The following is a 17516-nucleotide window of genomic DNA, read 5'->3' as shown; positions in this document are numbered from 1 at the left end:
GGGGGGAAGCCTACAATTCCCGACGTGCCCCGCGCCGGGGAGGGAGGCCCAGGGTTCCTCACGCGGGGGCCCCGCGCCGCCGGTGGGCCTACAATTCCCGAGGTGCCCCGCGCCCCGCCGTGCTGGCCAGCAGCCGCGATGCAGGTGTCGGCGGCGGCCGAGCGCAACAAGGAGCCCATCCTGAGCGTGCTCCGGCAGTACGTGGACCCCGGGCGGCCGGCCCGCGTGCTGGAGGTGGCCTCGGGCTCGGGGCAGCACGCCGCGCACTTCGCGCGGGCCTTCCCGCGCGCCGAGTGGCAGCCGTCCGAGGTGGACCCGCGCTGCCTGGACAGGTGCGCGGAGGGCGCGGCGGCCCCGGCGGGCTGGGCCGGGAGGGGGGTGCGGCCCGCCGCCCCGCGCCCCGCGCCCGCCCGCCCCCCGCCCTCCGCGCCTCTCAGCCCGGCCCGCGCCCGCCGCCCCGCGCCCCGCGCCCCGCGCCCGCCGCCCCGCGCCCGCCCCCCGCCCCCCGCGCCTCTCAGCCCGGCCCGCGCTGCCTCCACAGCATTGCGGCCACCACTCGCGCCCAGGGCCTGTCCAACGTGAAGGCCCCGCTGCACCTGGACGTGACCTGGGAGTGGGAGCAGTGGGGCGTGCGGCCGCAGTCGCTGGACCTGCTGCTGTGCATCAACATGGCCCACATCAGCCCCCTGCGCTGCACCAAGGTGGGTGGGCGCGCGGGGCGCCGGCGCGGGGGGGGGGGGGGCTGCGCGTGACCCCGCCCCGCCTCCCTCCCAGGGCCTTTTCAGAGCCGCTGGACACCTGCTCAAACCCAGTGCCCTGCTCATCGCCTATGGGGTGAGTTATCCCGCAACTCGGGGCCCCCTCGGGCCCCAGGCAGGCTCCGCACTAGCTGGTCTCTCTGTGCCCCGCAGGCCCTCGGCCGGCCCCTGCCTTCCCCCTTCTTGGGGGCAGGGAGGGGGTGACCTTTCCCTTCCTAGAAACCCAGCCTGAAAATTGGCCCCATGACCCACTGGGGAATGGTCCCAGGACGCGGGACCCACGGCCGCCCTCACCGCCCCACAGCCCTTTGCAGTCCACGGCCAGATCTTTCCCCAGAGCAATGTGGACTTTGACCAGGCCCTCAGAAGCAGGTGAGGCCGGTGGGAGGGGCCTGCTCCGAGGGAAGGGGGAGGGCCCACCCAACCCCCTTGCTTCTAAGCACCCCCTTCCCACTCCCCCTGCAGGAACCCCGAGTGGGGGCTGCGGGACACAGCCGTCTTGGAAGAGCTAGGCCAGGCTAACGGCCTGCTTCTGGAGAAGATGGTAGGCAGGGTGGACTGGGGGTGGGGCGGCACCCTCCCTGGACCAAGGGCCACTCCAGCAAAGCATTCCTTCAGGTGGACATGCCAGCCAACAACAAGTGCCTGATTTTCCGGAAAGAGTAATCCTCTCCTTCATCCTGCTAAAGGCTCCGTGGGGCATAGACCAGACCCCAGGCCTTGCTCCCCTGGGCCAGGCCTTGGGGATAACCAGCCTCGTGTAACCTGGGCTCTTGGCCAGTGGCCCTAGGGCTGCCAAGATCCTGGGCCCAGTAGGCCTTGAATAAAGCATTTCCTGTTGACCAACGGTAGACATCTACCACACACTGTCTCCAGGCACCCCTTATGGGAGTGGATGGACGGGAGGGCGTGGCCTATACGGTCAGGGCTTGCAAATGTCCCGGCTTTGTTCCTGGGGCAGGAACAACCCAGGGATAGTTACTGAGGCAGAATGGATTTGGTCCCTATCTGTGTCCCTGGAGAGACTGCAGTGGATCTAGTGACCTCAGACAGGAGCCAAAGCTCCAACTGACAACCAGACCCTAGCTGGCTAGGCGTGGAGGCATGTGGAAGAGCACCAGCAGACCATGAGTTCCGCCAGTGAGGGGTAGGTCTTTATTCAGTAGGAAGAAGGAAAAGAGTAAGGCTGGCAAGCAAGGCTAGTCTTGGAAGCGATTGAGCAGATCACAGGCCCTCTTCTCCAGCAGCTCCATGATCTTCTTGATACGCTTCTCACTGGCAGCACGGACATAGCTGCCAGCATCCAGGACAGCCACACCATCCCGCACCTCACCCATAATAACCAGCGGCCCATCACCCACGGTCACGTTGGGACAGGGGCAGGACCAGTCCATACCATTCAGGGTCACCTCCAGGTACCTGGTGCCCAGGAACTTGAGACCCATCTTGTCATCCTTGAGCACATCATCAAGGGCCACGCGAGCGACACCCCCTGCGGCCTCAGGCTCCTCCAGCACCTCCGTGAGCCGCCCCACGATGGCAAAGTCACTGCGGCACAGGCTCAGAGCCAGCTTGCTCTGGAGGCGACAGGCCCTGCAAGGCGGCCTGCGCGGCACCGGGCAGGCCTCCTCACAGCTCTCCCGGCTCTCAAAGTTGTTGCTGTTGCCCTCACACCCACTATACATGAAGGGGTGACACTGCTGCAGCAGTGGACTGTAGGCCCAGCGTGGTTCCCAGCCCTGGCACGGCCCCTGCACGGCGGGCAGCAGGCAGGTGTCTCCAGGGCTGCGGGCACAGGCCTGCTGGCAGGCCTCATACGTCTCAAAGCCCTGCATGGCTCCGTCGCATTCGAGGACCGGGAAGGTCATGCAGCTGCCCCTTGGAGGGTCAAAGTGCCAGAGGACGCGGTGGGGCACAGTGAGGCTGGCGCAGGCCTGCGTGTCGGGCAGGCACTGGGCCGGGGCTGGAACTCCCGGAGCCCGGTCCCTGGCCAGCGCACGCTGCACTACAGAGAGGGGAAAGTCGGCACGCAGCAGACCGGCCGCGTTGCGTGCGGTGCAGGTATACAGGCCGGCATCCCCCGGCCGGGCGTTGTAGAGTACCAGCTGCCCTATGCTGGTGACCACGACGTTGCCGTACATCTGGTCGGGGTGCATGATGAGGTTCTCCCGCTGGTGGCTCTGCTTCTCCCAGGTCACCGTGGGCGGTGGCTGGCCGCTGACATCACAGAGGAGGCTGGCCGTGCCTCCCACGTGCACAACCTGTGGTAAAGGACTGCTGTACAGGGCAGGTGGCATCAGGGCGGCCTCAGGAGTTGGGCGGGCGGTGGTCTCGGGCGGCCCTGGGCTGCTGGGCGGCCAGCTGAGGACATGCTTGCAGGGCACCACGTGCAGGCGGAGGCCGTGGAGGCAGGCCTCGGCATCCATGTAGCAGCGGTTGTAGTAGGTGAGGCCGTCCGAGGCGCAGGTGAAGCTGGGGTCCTTCTCACAGCGGTCTCGGCAGCGGCACACGGGCTGCCCACCCCAGATGTCGCAGTCAGCACCCTGCTGTGGGCACTGGAAGCCCTCGCAGGAGGCCGCCGCCACCGCCGCAGATGGCATGAGGCCACCGTCAGGGAAGCGGGCGGCCACGCAGCTCTGCAGCCCACACACATTGGTACAGCACTTCTCAGAGGCCACGCAGTCCTGGGGGGACGCGGACAGCTCAGCAGACATCCTGACTCCCAGCAATGCCTGGGGCCTGGCCCTGCCCCTTCACCACTGCCCAGCGTGCGCGTGCACGCACACACACACACACACACCCCTTCCGCCATGCCCCTCCACCTCCCAGCACACACACATACCCCACCATGCCCCTCTACCTCCCAGCACACACACACACACCCCACCATGCCCCTCCACCTCCCAGCACACACACACACACACACACACCCCACCATGCCCCTCTACCTCCCAGCACACACACACACCCCGCCATGCCCCTCCACCTCCCAGCACACACACACACACACACACACACACCACCATGCCCCTCCACCTCCCAGCACACACACACACACCCCACCATGCCCCTCCACCTCCCAGCACACACACACCCCACCATGCCCCTCTACCTCCCAGCACACACACACACCCCGCCATGCCCCTCCACCTCCCAGCACACACACACACACCCCACCATGCCCCTCTACCTCCCAGCACACACACACACACACACACACACACACACCACCATGCCCCTCCACCTCCCAGCACACACACACACACACACACACACACACCCCACCATGCCCCTCCACCTCCCAGCACACACACACACACACACACACACACACACACCCCGCCATGCCCCTCTACCTCCCAGCACACACACACACACACACACACACACACCCCGCCATGCCCCTCTACCTCCCAGCACACACACACACACACACACACACACACACACCCCACCATGCCCCTCTACCTCCCAGCACACACACACACACACACACACACACCCCGCCATGCCCCTCCACCTCCCAGCACACACACACACCCCACCATGCCCCTCTACCTCCCAGCACACACACACACACACACACACACACACCCCACCATGCCCCTCCACCTCCCAGCACACACACACACCCCACCATGCCCCTCCACCTCCCAGCACACACACACACCCCGCCATGCCCCTCCACCTCCCAGCACACACACACACACCGCCATGCCCCTCCACCTCCCAGCACACACACACACACCCTGCCATGCCCCTCCACCTCCCAGCACACACACACACACACACACACACACACCCCACCATGCCCCTCTACCTCCCAGCACACACACACACACCCCGCCATGCCCCTCCACCTCCCAGCACACACACACACCCTGCCATGCCCCTCCACCTCCCAGCACACACACACACACGCCATCATGCCCCTCCACCTCCCAGCACACACACACACACACACGTCCTCCCACCCCACCCCAGGCCTGGCCATGCCCCTTCTCCAGGTGCACAGATGAGACAGAAGTTAAGACCCTGTCTCGTTGGACTGGGAAGGTGGCTCAGTGGTACAGTGCTTGCCTTGCATGCATGAGGCCCTGGGTTCAATTCCTCAGTACCACGTAAGCAGAAAAAGCCGGAAGTGGCGCTGTGGCTCAAGTGGTAGAGCGCTAGCCTTGTGCTGAAGAGCTGAGGGACAGCGCCCAGGCCCAGAGTTCAGACCCCACAAATGGCAAAAAAAAAAAAAAAAAAAAAAAAAAAAGATCCTGTCTTGTGGCTGCAACCCGCTGCTGCCTCTTGCCGGGCCTGGAAGCATGGCTTCCTGCTCGGTATGAGCTTCAAGACCACCCCTATTCACCTGGTCAAATCCTCACATTCAAGCATCCCTGGTCATCCTGCAGGATGCATTGTGTCCAAGGCACACAGGCAGGACATCTGGATGCAGGCCTTGGCCACACCGCCATTACAGTGTCCACACACCTTCCTCCAGGAGTGTGCTGTGCCCCTGGGAGCCGGGGCGGGGCTCAGGGGCGGCCTGGGCACCGTGTACAGGGGCGGGTCGAGGGCTGGTGGTCACTCATCCTCTGAGAGTGAGCGGTGTCCAGGCAGGGGAGGGGGAGGTTTGGTAAGTGAGGGGTGTCAGGCAGGGGAGGGGGAGGTTTGGTCAGAGTGAGGGGTGTCAGGCAGGGGAGGGGGAGGTTTGGTCAGAGTGAGGGGTGTCAGGCAGGGGAGGGGGAGGTTTGGTCAGAGTGAGGGGTGTCAGGCAGGGGAGGGGGAGGTTTGGTCAGAGTGAGGGGTGTCAGGCAGGGGAGGGGAGGGGGAGGTTTGGTCAGAGTGAGGGGTGTCAGGCAGGGGAGGGGAAGGTTTGGTCAGAGTGAGGGGTGTCAGGCAGGGGAGGGGGAGGTTTGGTGAGATGAGGAAACTCAGGAGAATGAAGGAGCACCTGTCCTTCAGATAGGTGGCAGTCCTGTTCCTTGTACCCTTCATACGGGGCATATAGAGGTAGGCGAGACCTGGAGGGAGTGGCCCCTGGAAGCCCCCCCCCCCCCCCCCCCCCGCGCCAGGGAAGGGCTGGGCGTGAGGCCCCGTGCTCACCTGGTCCCCGGTGCACTGGCGCTCACAGGTGCTCTGGGCGTCTACCCACAGGTGGGGGCTGAGCTGGTTGGGGCACACACCAGGGTGGCTCCCAGGCTCTGGCAGCGGCCCGGCCACCGAGGCGGGCCCAGTGATGCCGGTGATGAGCAGCAGAGGCAGGAGCAGCTGCGGGGAGGGCATGGGGACCCCGGGACAGGGGGTCGGGGGATATGGCTGCTGGCCCCTCAGACCCCACAGACCTGGGACTCCCTGCAGGCATCCACCCTCAGGTCTTGGACGGCTGCCCCGGCCTTGGATGGTCCTCCCTTTCCTCGGATGGCTCAGTTCCTGCTTTAGCGCCCCCCCCCAGTCTGGGGTTTACAGCAGATGCTCCCTCCTCGCACCCTCAAATGGCAGGATCTAAGGCCAAGAGCTCTCAGAGCCTATCTGTCCACGGAGCTGCCTCACTCTCCCCAGCCTGGCCCCTCTCCACACCACTGGGGGTGGGGTGGCTTCCGAGCCTGGGCAGCACCAGGGGGAGAGAAAGGAGAGCTGGGGAGGGGCCAAAAGCCCTGAAGCTCAGAGCTACTGGCCACAAGGGTCACCAAGGGGCGGGGAAGGGCCAGCTCTGGCCAGGGAAGGGGGGGTGGAAATGCTGTAACTCGAGCCCCTCCCTCCACAAGCCAGAGCCAGGGAAAGATCAAAGTCTCCTCCACAAAGGGAGGAGGCCGAAGTGGCTGATCTCTGCTAGGATCTTACCCAGTGTGGTGGACAGACACCCAAAGCAGTCCCAAGTGACCACTGGCCTGAGCTTTCCCCCCCAAATTAAGAAGCTTAGGGCCATTCTAGGGTAGAAAAAGACGGTTCAGCAAGGGGTCGAGTGCTGGTGGCTCATGCCTGTAATCCTAGCTATTCAGGAGATCTGAGTATTGTAGTTTGAAGCCAGCCTGAGCAGGCAAGTCTCTTATTGCCAATTAATCACCCTACCTCCCCCCCCCCAAAAAAAACACCCAAATCCTGCAAGCTAGTTGTGGCTTAAGTGGTAGTGCACTAGCCTTGAGCACAAAAGCTTGGGATGGCGCCCAGATTGAGTTTAAGCCCCAGGACAGAGACAGACGAGACTGACCGCACACACAGATGGCTCATCATGCGGCCCTGCCATGATGCCCAGCACCCAGACGTGGCAAGCGGGAAGGTCCCAGGAGATGGCCAAGCCAGATGCCCGGGTACATTCGCAAAGGAGCACGCGCCCTAGTATTCTTGGGAACAGGAGTCTTTCCCTGTCTTCCTCGGCCCATCTCCAGCTGGACCAGAGACCACTCCCCTGGGGGGAGGGCAGGGGGGGAGTGCAGCTTTCAGCAGAGCTCAGATGATCAAAGCTAGTGGCAGGACAAAGGGCCGGCTGGAATCTGCCCTTCCAAACCATTCTGTGCCTTCTGCGGTCCCAGGGGAGTGTTTTTCTCTGAAACAGGATGGAAAATGTCTGAATGACCCTTCCGCTGACCTCTTGAGGTAATAAGAGCCTGGTCTGGCCAGAGTGGAACCGAGCTATGGCCTCCAGGCACCAGTATCTCCCGCCTTTTAAGGGGCTGTGGGTGAGTGGAAGGGTGGGGGTGCTTGGGCAGTGTGCACTGCAGCGGCCGGAGAGCCAGGAGGCCCCATGTTGGGTTCCTGGGTTGCGAGGTGCAGGTCCCTCATTCAGCTCTGACCTCTGAGCACCATACACACCTTACCGAGCCGTACAGAGCCCCCGCGCCCCTCCAAATGCTTTCCTGCTCTAGGTGCCAACCCCAGGGCTCGCTCACAGGGGTCTGTGACAGGCTGTGACAAGTTGCTCAGAATGGGGAGGTGGGCGGCCGGCCTGGCCTAACTAAGCCCACACCCTAAGAAAGGCAGTGTGGCTCCTGACTAGTCTCCACCTCAGCCCCTTTGGTCCTCGGTAGCGATGAGAATCCAGCTGCCGGCCGGCAACGCCAGCCACAGGACTGAGTCCGCAGGACCCGGGGAGCAGTCTAGCAGGAACGAAGCGGTGTGGCTCCTGTGGCGGAGTACACCACAAGATACCCCACCACCACCGCCACCACCACACAACACGTCACAGACAGGTGAAGTCTGAGGCTGATTTATACAAACCAGAGAGGTCACAGCTGAAGTACATTTACTGTACAAAGAGTCCAGGAATCGAGTCCACAGCGGCGGAAGTAGTGTTGATGCGCAGGCATGCCTGTCCAGGTCCTCAGAACAAAGTCTCAGTGATTCTGTTCATGATTCCAGAGAAAAGGGCTCTATTGGCAGCAACAGGACAGGTGGGCTAGGAGGGAGGCCGTCTGCGGGGCAGTCTCAGTGTTGGGGGCTTGGAGGCGATCTGGGCTCGCCAGGCAGTCCCCACGGCCCTTCCTCCAGTGGTGGCTTGCCTCATCTCCCAGCACCACAGACCAGGGTGCTGCGTGTCAACTCGTGCCCTGCTAGCACTCATGGCAGGCCCACTGCTGGAAATCTGCACTGAGAAGTCCCTAATTGGGTTGTGGCTCCTGCTGTGGCGGGGGGCCCAAGGGCAGGAGGTAGAGTTGAGCACCAGTGTGACCAAGGGCTGCATTACCAGGCCAGGGTGAAGTCAGGGGTGACATTCCCACTGAGGGGGGGCTGCCCCAGGCAGATGGGGGCCTGTGGAGGATCGGTACATGGCTTCAAGACGGGCACGGGCGGGCCCTGTGAGCCCCAGCTCAGGGCTGGGCTGGTGGTCCCTGAGGAGGGACTCGGGATGGAACCCTGCGGCCCACAGGGTGGCTGAGGCTGCTGCTCTGGGTGGTGTCACCAGTGACAGGTGACAGAAGGGCCACAGCCCACCGGAGACCAGCAGGCTGCGGCCCACCAAGTACTTAAGGTCTGCAGATGGCTCTGCATGCTCCGTCTGGAGATGCTGGGCTAGTCTGTATATAGGAAACACCACCAGAAGCAGGAGAAGGGGGCACCAGGAAGGGGCGGAAGTGAGGCTCCGGGGCACACCCTCGCCCTCACTCTCCTGGGAGTTGCTGGAGCCCTGGTGTATGGGGGTGACATCATCCAGAGAGGGCTGCAGGGGATCCATCTTTCCTGGGCCCAGCACACTTGCCACCTGGGTCAGACATGGAAGCTGAGCTGAGTCTCAGCCACCAGTATCTGGCCCTCCTATTTCCAGAGGGTCTCTGAGCACCCCAGGGGAGGTGCATGCCAGTCCAAAGAACATCCAGCTTTGGTGCTGACCCCCTCCTTCACTGCTCCAAGCCCCGAGCCCCCGCAGCTGGCGTGGCTGTGCAAGCGCAAGCCCCCTCACGGCTGTGCCCAGGCTTCCCTGACAGGTCTGTAAAAATGTACAAAACGCTGAAATGTTCTCCATATAAATGGGGGAGCCAGGCTTCCTCCCAGCTGGAGCCCAGGTAGCCCTGGAATCCGGGCTAGTTCAGACCTGGGCCCCTGTAGCACCAGCGGCCCCTCTGCCCAGGGTGTGTGTGGGGGGGGAGGGGGTGGCATCTCCCATGGGACCGCCCCTTTCACCTGACACAGGTGGGGGAAGCCTGGTGCTTCCTGGGCAGGGCTGTGTGGCCAAGCCTTCCAGCACTCGACCGGGAGTGCCCCAGCACGAGCTCCCAGAGTCTGCACGGGCGGTGCCCACCAGTCCCGCTAGGAGATCTTGCAGTTGCTGCGAGAGCAGTTCTGAGGCGGGCTCTGAGGGGGGCGGGTGGACTTGGACCTCTTGAGGCTGTTGCCTTTGCTGGCGCTGCCCCCAGCCCCGCTGGCCAGGGAGTAGGAGCGGCCGTGCATCATGACGGCGTTCATGCCGTTGGCCATCGAGAAGGACTTGAGGTGGCTCTTGATGGTGACTGGCAGCGGAAGCTTGTCAATGAGGTGGACGGGGGTGCAGGAGACGATGGCACGGCAGCAGAGGTCTTGCAAGCTGAAAACTGTGCGGGAGGTTAGACGGCTGAAGGGGCGTGGGGGCCGAGAGGCCCGAGTAGAGATGCTAAGGGGTGTACAGCCCTCTGACTACCAGAAGAGAACTCTGAGATGCCCCGGGATGGGACTCCCAGGGGACCTGGATGCCCAGCTATTCTACCTCCCGGGAGGTAGAATATTCTACCTCCTGGGAGGGTCCAGTGGGTGGCTCCCTTCTCCTGCCTTCTTCCTAGAGGGGAGCACACTGCAAAGTGCTGCTGGGAGACTACCCGCAGAAGACTCGGGGAAGAGGTGGCTCACGAGCTTTTGGAGTCATGTCTGCAGTCGTTTTTCTCAGTCCAGCCAGCAGTCGCTGGCTGTGGGTGGTCTGCAGAGTGTAGCATGAGGCCTTGTGGACGTGGCAGGCCAGGGCTCCCGAGGAGGGGCTTACAACACTTTGTTCTTCGTGTGTGCACATGTGCACACACATGCCGGTGCTGGGGCTTGGACTCAGGACCTAGGTGCTGTCACTGAACTTTTTCTGCTGACACTCTACCACCAGTTGAGCCATAACTCCACTTTGTGGCTTTTTGGTGGTTAATTGGAGATCAGAGTCTCATGGACTTTCCTACCCAGGACAGCTTTGAGCCTCAATCCTCAGATCTCAGTCCCCTGTGTTGGTAGGTGAGCCACCACCCCCCAGTTCTTTGTGTATGCATGTGTGTATTGCACACATGCGCATGTGCACGTGCACTGGTACTAGGTAGAACCACAAGGTCAAAGGCACGTTTTTGATTAAGAACCTGCATAGGATATGGTACGATGTTACGTAGGGGCTTCTGTGACCACCCAGCCTAAAACCCTGTCTTTGGAACAAGGAGGAACGTATGCATGTGGAGCTTGGGCTCTCCCTGCACCGTGGAGAGAGCTCACCCCTTACGGCTTAGGGCTTGGCACGGCCCACAGTGCCTGCTGCTTTTCAGGAGCCGTTCTGCTTCCATCATCCCCAACATCCCTCCGGTCTCCACGTTTGTCCCACAGAGCTCAGAGCTCTGCCCCTCTGCACAAGGTGAACCCAGACTCACCTCGATTGGGCCTCCAGATCTTCTCCATGCCATGCCTCATGAGCACAATGCGGGAGAGTTCCGTGAAGGACTCGATGACGTTGAAGTTGCACAGGGGGCTGACTTCGAAGAAGGTCATGCAGTTCTTCTCTGCATAGGCACGGGCCTGCTCTGTTGGAACTTGACGCTTGAAGGCCAGGTGCAGTCGGTTCCCGACCAGGATCCGGGGGACCCCAGGTGCGTGCTTGGGGTGGGGTGCAGAACTCAGCAGGGATAACCCAGCGCCCCCGCCCCCAGCAGTAGGTAGGGTCCTCTCTGAGCACCCCGGGATGGAACAGACTCGGGGAGGGCAGTCGGAGCCTGGCACACTGCTGAAGGGGCACAGGCAGGCCTATGCCGGGTTGCCAAGCATGGCTGGGCCTCGTGCCTTCGTGTGGAGGGCCCAGACCCACACCTACCTCATCAATCTCCTTGATCCACCGGTCAATCCCATCAAAGGACCAGCGGTTAGTGATGTCGTACACCAGGAGGATCCCCTGAGGAGAGAGAGGCACAGAGGTCACCCACAGCAGGGTCCTTGGGGGGAACTTGCTAGACACAACAGACCTCAGTTCATGGACAGGGCCGGGAACCTGGCCCAGCAGACCCCATGGGTTAAGAAATTACAGGCAAGGGGCTGGGAAGGTGGCTCAGTGGTGGAGCACTTGCCTTGCATGCCTGAGGCCCTGGGTTCGATTCCTCAGCACCACATAAGCAAAAAAAGAAAAAAAGCCAGAAGTGGTGCTGTGGCTCAAGTGGTAGAGCGCTAGCCTTGAGCTGAAGAGCTGAGGGACAGCACCCAGGCCCAGAGTTCAGGCCCCACGACCAGACCCCCCCCCAAAAAAAAAAAAAAAAAAGAGATTACAGGCAAGTAAGAAATGCACCTGCTACCAATGGTCAGTGGGAAGGGGAGGGGAGTGAGTGGACCATGTCAGCCCACAAATGCTGCACCTCTCCTCTCCTGAGGACTTAGTAGGGGCAGAACCAACTTTTCAATTTTATTCTCCAGGCTGTCACAGTCATTATTCTGAAATTAGTCAAATACCACACACCTAAGCAACTCCTACCCAGGTCTGGCTACAGGGCTGTGAGGGGCACGGGAAAGGTGGTAGAGGACAGGAGCCAAGTATCCTGACAGTCATCAGTGAACTCAGCCTGGGGGGCACCCCTGAGATTTCTGGCCCCAAACTTGTACTGCAGGGTGTCAAGTCACTCCAGGAGCAGTTTTTGTGAGGCTCCCTGAGCTGGGCTGAGCAGGACCTGCTGTGGGGTTCTTCCTGCCACATCCCCTGGAGACCAATTACTCCGCTCTAGGCTATCTCCATGTGCCCTAGATACTTAGCAGCCACACTGCCACAGCTCTCCAGACACCCACTGAGAACACTGCCACTAGACAGTGTTACATCAACAGTGTTTGTGGTCTCTCAGCCTACTTCTTCAAAGGTGGCTGAGGGGTCAAAATCCACCTAGTGAGCAACACTAGGTCCCACAAATCCCCACACAGCTAAGAGTGGAGGGGGGGGGACCTCTGTACGTCAGTCAGGAAAAGAGGAGTCTTAAAGCCAGTCTCCTAAACACAGCCAGCCAAGGTCAGCCCCCAGGACCTGCTAATACAAAGGTCAAAATGAACAGGGCACCAGCAGCTCACGCCTGTGATCCTAGCTAACGCAGGAGGCTGAGAGCTGAGGAGCGGGGTTTAAAGACAGTCTGGGCAGAAGAGCTGAGAGATGCTTATCTCCAATTAGCCACTAAAAAGCTGGAAGCTGAGCTGTAGCTCAGTTGTCAGAGTGCTAGCCTTGAGCCCAAAAGCTCAGAGACAGCACCAATACTCACACACAACAAAAGGTTGAAATTACCTGGACCCTAGACCTATGGTTCTTGCCCTTTGGCCAGCAGTCCTGGCTCATTACAGGACAGAAGAGCTGACCAACTTGAACCTGAGTGCCAGGAGCTGGGCAAGCTTTACAACAAATGAATACGCGCCCAGGAATGAGCCCCACTGTTGGACACAGAAGCTCTCCTTCTGCCAGGGGAATTAAGGAAAAAAAGGAGAAGGAAGTCCAGGGACAGTGCCACCTAAAGCATTGAGCACACCCTCTGCACAGCAATCTGCTTCTATTTTGGGGGCGGTCCGGTCGTGGGGCCTGAACTCTGGGCCTGGGCGCTGTCCCTCAGCTCTTCAGCTCAAGGCTAGCGCTCTACCACTTGAGCCACAGCGCCACTTCCGGCTTTTTTCTTTTTGCTTATGTGGTGCTGAGGAGTCGAACCCAGGGCTTCAGGCATGCAAGGCACGTGTTCTACCACTGAGCCACCTTCCCAGCCCCAGCAATCTGCTTCTGAGGAACACTTGAGGGCGCGCCAATCCATCCTCTGTCCACCCCAGCATGTTTGTAAGAGCACAGCACACTCAGCATCAGACCATTTGCCTAGCGTGCGAGAGGTTCCATCCTCAGCAGGAATCAGGTAAAACATCCTGTGTGGATTACCAAGGTTAAGAAGGAGCTTCGGAGGTAGCTTAGAGGCACACCACGTTCCCAGCATAAATGAGACCCTTGGTTCCATCTACAGTACCACAGAGAACAACGTCAGAAGCAAAGTGTACTTTACAAGTGCAGCCGATGACCATAGAAAGAGTCAAAGTAAGCTGTGAGATGAGAAACACAGGTCCCACACATTACGTGCATGGTGACATTTTAAATTAAAAACACATACGACACATTGCACAGGAAGTTTATTTTACACAAACAGCAGACAGGAAAGGCCTAGGTGTTTTTTCTTTCTTGCTTATGGTGATAGCTTATGCTAATAGCTGTTTCTTCAGGAACCACTATCATTTATGTCATTTTTTTTTCTTGGATGTTAGTCCTGGGGCTTGAATTCTGGGCCTAGGTACTGTCTCTGAGTTTTTGTGTACAAGGCTAGTGCTCTACCACTTGAGCCACAACTCTGCTTAAGCTTTTTGGTGGTTAATTGGAGGTTCGAGTCTCACAGACATTTGTGCCCAGGCTGGCTTTGAACCATGATCCTCAGATCTCAGCCTTCCAAGTTAGCTAGGATTATTTATTTACTACTGGTACTGAGGCTTAAAATCAAGGCCTCACACTCTAGCTTGGCTCTTTTGCTCAAGGTTGGGCTCTATCACTTGAGCCACGCCTCCCTCCACTTCTGGCTCTGGCTTTCATGGGTTATTTGGAGATAAAAGAGTTTTTATTGGGCTGGCTCTGAACTGTGATCCTCCGACCTCAACTTTCTGAGCAGCTAGGATTACAGGTATGAGCAGAACAGGGCTCAGCCCTGTTTGTTCTTAAAAAAGGTAGGAGAGGGCTGGGAATGTGGCTCAGTGGTAGAGAGCTTGCCTAGCATGCATGAAGCCCTGGGTTCATATAAACAAAAAAGACTGGAAGTGGTGCTGTGGCTTGTGGTAGCATGCTAGCCTGGAGCAAAAGCAGCTCAGGGAAGTGTCCAGGCCCTGAGTTCAAGCCCCAGGACTTGGGGGGGGGGCAGGGAGGGGGAGAAACGGTAGGAGAGCGACAAAAATGTGACCCGTATAGACAGTTCACACCACCAGGGTGGCTGTACAAGGCTTCGTTACTCTAAGCTCCCATTAGTAACCAGATTATTATTCTAGAAAACTGGAAGTGAAGCTGTGGCTCAAAAAGTGGTAGAGCGTTAGCCTTGAGCTAAGGAGCTCAGGGCCTGAGTTCAAGCCCTATAACCAACCAACCAACCCCCCACCCCGCCTGCCGGCCAAAAAAAGTCTTAATGACTTTCCTACTTGGGCTGGCTTTGAACCTTGATCCTCAGTTCTAATCAGGCATGAGCCACCAGCACCCAGCTTCACCCTTTGTCCTATCGCTCCTCACCAAGCCCTGTGCCTGTGGGCCACCCAGGTTTTATCCTCTGGCTTTCTCCTAACTCATCCTCACCTCTGGTGTCAGACACAGAGTGGTAAGAAGTACTGGTAGAAGGAGAATGAAGAGGAAGAGGAAGAGAGAGTCAAAGGCCCAGGAGACCACCCATCAAGTAACTTGTCCCGGATCTGTTCCAATGGTAAAGTAACACAATCCCTCCAAAATACCTCCAGGGACAAAGCTAGAATAATGAGCAGCCAAGCCATACTTTTGACAAGGACTGTTTTAATGTGCTTTTTTTTTTTTTTTTAAATCTCCAGCACCCAGTTCATCCTATTCAACCTGAGAGCAACGTCTGCAACTCTGAAGATGGCTGAAGATGTACTGCAGCTGTATTGCCATGGCTGTCATGTACGAAACCTCCTTTCTCTGGCCTTCACGACACGCCTCTTTAGTTGTGAGCAGACAGATCAAATGTGCAATCTTTGGGCCTGGGGCCTAAAAACCCAGTCCTCCTCTAAAGAAAGTCACAGCCCCAGCAGGCTCCGAAGTCCACCCATGAGGGTCCTGGGCAGATGGAGAGATGAGCTGCATTTCTGACAGCTCACAGCCAAACCAGGGGCAGAGCACAGCACTTGTGGCATTGTTAGTGGCCACAGCAGCCTGTCCAGGGGCTGTGGAGCGGAAGCAGTGCACTGTGGAGTCCAGTGTCCCCGCTCGCGGGCCGCCTGGGAGGCAGGGCTCCCAGACCCGAGCTGGCCACCGGAGGATGGGTCTTCTCACCCAGGAGGGGCTCTCACGGCAAGCTACAGAGAAAGGAGTTAAGTACTTGGAGAATTAGATCGGACGGGAGCTCATGTTCAGGAAGAGTCAAGAGAAGCATCCGTTTGAAAAACAACAGAGTGGGGCTGGGAAGGTGGCTCAGTGGTAGAGCGCTTGCCTTGCATGCCTGAGGCCCTGGGTTCGATTCCTCAGCACCACATAAGAAAAAAGCCGGAAGTGGAGCTGTGGCTCAAGTGGTAGAGCGCTAGTCTTGAGCTGAAGAGCTGAGGGACAGCGTCCAGGCCCAGAGTTCAAGCCCCACGACCGGACCAAATAAAAGAAAAACAACAGAGTGCTGCTCGACTTACCTGGGCGCCCCTGGAGTAGGACCTGAAGATGGTGCAGAACCTCCCTTGGCCCGACGTGTCCCTGAAACACAGCGAGAGGAGAGGGTCAGGCGGGACGGTGGCTGTGGGACCCTTCCAGAGTACATAGGAGAAGCTCAGTTCTGTCCTGTTCTCTTCTTTGTAGCTACTCTGAACACTCTGGAGCGGCCAAGGGAGGCGGGCCACTGCAGGAACTGATGGTTATGCCACAGCTGTGCTGACCACGAGGACCACACCCGGCCAGCACCGGGCCACCACAAAGACAGGCAGCAAGCCCCAAACATGGGCCCAGGAGCCAGGGACACTGTGGAGAACCCATGTCCTCACTTGAAGCTCTTTTCTTTTTTTTTTTGCGGTCGTGGGGCCTGAACTCTGGGCCTGGGCGCTGTCCCTCAGATCTTCAGCTCAAGGCGAGCGCTCTACCAGTGGAGCCACCTTCCCAGCCCCTGGTTGTAGATCCTGAACTCTGGGCCTGGGTGCTGTCCCTCAGCTCTTCAGCTCAAGGCGGGCGCTCTACCACTGAGCCACCTTCCCAGCCCCTGGTTGTAGATCCTGAACTCTGGGCCTGGGCGCTGTCCCTCAGCTCTTCAGCTCAAGGCGAGCGCTCTACCACTTGAGCCACAGCGCCACTTCTGTGTAAAGAGTCTCACGGACTTTCCTGCCCAGGCTGGCTTTGAACCGCGATCCTCAGATCTCAGCCTCCTGAGTAGCTAGGGTGACAGGCGTGAGCCACCGGCGCCCAGCTGAAGCTCTTTTTCCTTTTTGTTCTCCTCATTTTTCTGAGGCGGGGTGTCCCTGTATAGCCCAGGCTGGACTCAAATTTTCACCCCTCCTTCTTCAGTACCCTGAATACTCAGATTTCAGACTCAGGCCACCTCCCCCACGCTACTGAATGTGAAGCCCAGGAACAGGCTGAGAAGGGGAGGGGGGCATGCAAGCACTGGGGGCACAAAGGAGCAGGCTGTATCAAAAGATGTTTACACCCTCTATGTTTTGCTCTTTTCGTCATGGAGCAGGGTCTGCTCAGATGGCTGCTACAAACACAGAGTAAGGAGAAGGCCGTCCTGTCTCCTGGCGTGGCTCCCCGCACCATCTCACCACGGACTCACCAGAGCTCCAGCTTGACTCGCCGGCCATCCAGCAATATGGTGGTCGTCTTGTAGTCGATCCCTGTGAGCAAGTAGAAGGTTTGGCATCCGTCAGCAACCAGACGCCCAGGGGCTCTGCTCCCAGCACTGGCATGGTGATCCGAGGAGAACACTCAGCTCACGCAGCTCTAGGCTGCACTACTAAAGGCCAGCCCAGCCCAGCCCAGCCCACTCCCCATGGTAGCCGCAGGGCAGGGCAGGAGCGCAGGTGAAGATGTGCCAGCCTTCCTCAGGGTTCTGAGCCCCACACACCTGGAGGAAGATAGCTCACCCCTACTCTGACCTACTTCAAAGTTTAACTCTCACTATAGCTCCCAGACATCAACAACTAGAATACACTGGAAACACTATCAAGGGGAGTTTAAAAAAACAGCAGAGCAATACAAGACTGTAAGCATTCACACACACAGTGAGAGCAAAGGAGGGGACTCGTAGGGGACGGTCACAAAGGCACAAGGCCTAGCTGCCTCTAATCAGATAATACTTTGCAAAATGAACTCCAGGAAATGGGAATGAGGTTTTT

General features: G+C 59.3%; 3 protein-coding genes across 6 annotated transcripts in view; 1 reads left to right on the top strand and 2 right to left on the bottom strand.

The window, feature by feature from the left end:
* The first annotated feature begins 22 nt into the window (after window positions 1-22).
* On the top strand, window positions 23-1622 carry LOC138825398 (methyltransferase-like 26). 3 transcript variants are annotated; one of them, XM_070019890.1, is made up of 6 exons: window positions 23-332; window positions 542-701; window positions 775-834; window positions 1027-1130; window positions 1224-1302; window positions 1377-1622. In XM_070019890.1, the coding sequence occupies exons 1-6, from the start codon at window positions 139-141 to the stop codon at window positions 1422-1424; spliced, it is 645 nt and encodes a 214-aa protein (XP_069875991.1). In that variant the 5' UTR covers window positions 23-138; the 3' UTR covers window positions 1425-1622. The 3 variants fall into 3 exon arrangements, with proteins under 3 accessions (XP_069875991.1, XP_069875993.1, XP_069875992.1); XM_070019891.1 differs by having other exon boundaries at window positions 28-332; window positions 1063-1130; XM_070019892.1 differs by lacking the exon at window positions 775-834 and having other exon boundaries at window positions 27-332; window positions 1063-1130.
* A 276-nt stretch (window positions 1623-1898) lies between these two features.
* LOC138825386 (WAP, Kazal, immunoglobulin, Kunitz and NTR domain-containing protein 1-like) lies at window positions 1899-8047 on the bottom strand. Of its 2 annotated transcripts, none has more exons than XM_070019861.1 (3): window positions 7965-8047; window positions 5853-7293; window positions 1899-3442 (listed from the first exon to the last, which is right to left on the bottom strand). In XM_070019861.1, exons 2-3 carry the CDS (start codon window positions 6030-6032, stop codon window positions 1958-1960), a joined length of 1665 nt encoding a protein of 554 aa, XP_069875962.1. In that variant the 5' UTR covers window positions 6033-7293; window positions 7965-8047; the 3' UTR covers window positions 1899-1957. The 2 variants fall into 2 exon arrangements, with proteins under 2 accessions (XP_069875962.1, XP_069875963.1); XM_070019862.1 differs by having other exon boundaries at window positions 1899-3271.
* Window positions 7938-17516, bottom strand: part of LOC138825397 (ras-related protein Rab-40C) — a 27974-nt gene continuing 18395 nt past the window's right edge. Inside the window, exons 2-6 of the mRNA XM_070019889.1 lie at window positions 16955-17015; window positions 15828-15888; window positions 11266-11343; window positions 10829-11051; window positions 7938-9772 (exon numbers count right to left, since the gene is read on the bottom strand). Coding sequence (XP_069875990.1) covers window positions 9492-9772; window positions 10829-11051; window positions 11266-11343; window positions 15828-15888; window positions 16955-17015 — 704 coding nt within the window. The 3' untranslated portion in view covers window positions 7938-9491. The remainder of the gene's footprint in view (window positions 9773-10828; window positions 11052-11265; window positions 11344-15827; window positions 15889-16954; window positions 17016-17516) is intronic.

This window comes from Dipodomys merriami, unplaced genomic scaffold, assembly GCF_024711535.1.
Source record: "Dipodomys merriami isolate MVZ:Mamm:240054 unplaced genomic scaffold, mDipMer1.0.p SCAF_137, whole genome shotgun sequence".
Taxonomy (NCBI): Eukaryota; Metazoa; Chordata; class Mammalia; order Rodentia; family Heteromyidae; genus Dipodomys; species Dipodomys merriami.
The sequence above is the reverse complement of the archived record's forward strand: the minus strand, read 5'-3'. Positions and strand labels throughout refer to the sequence as shown.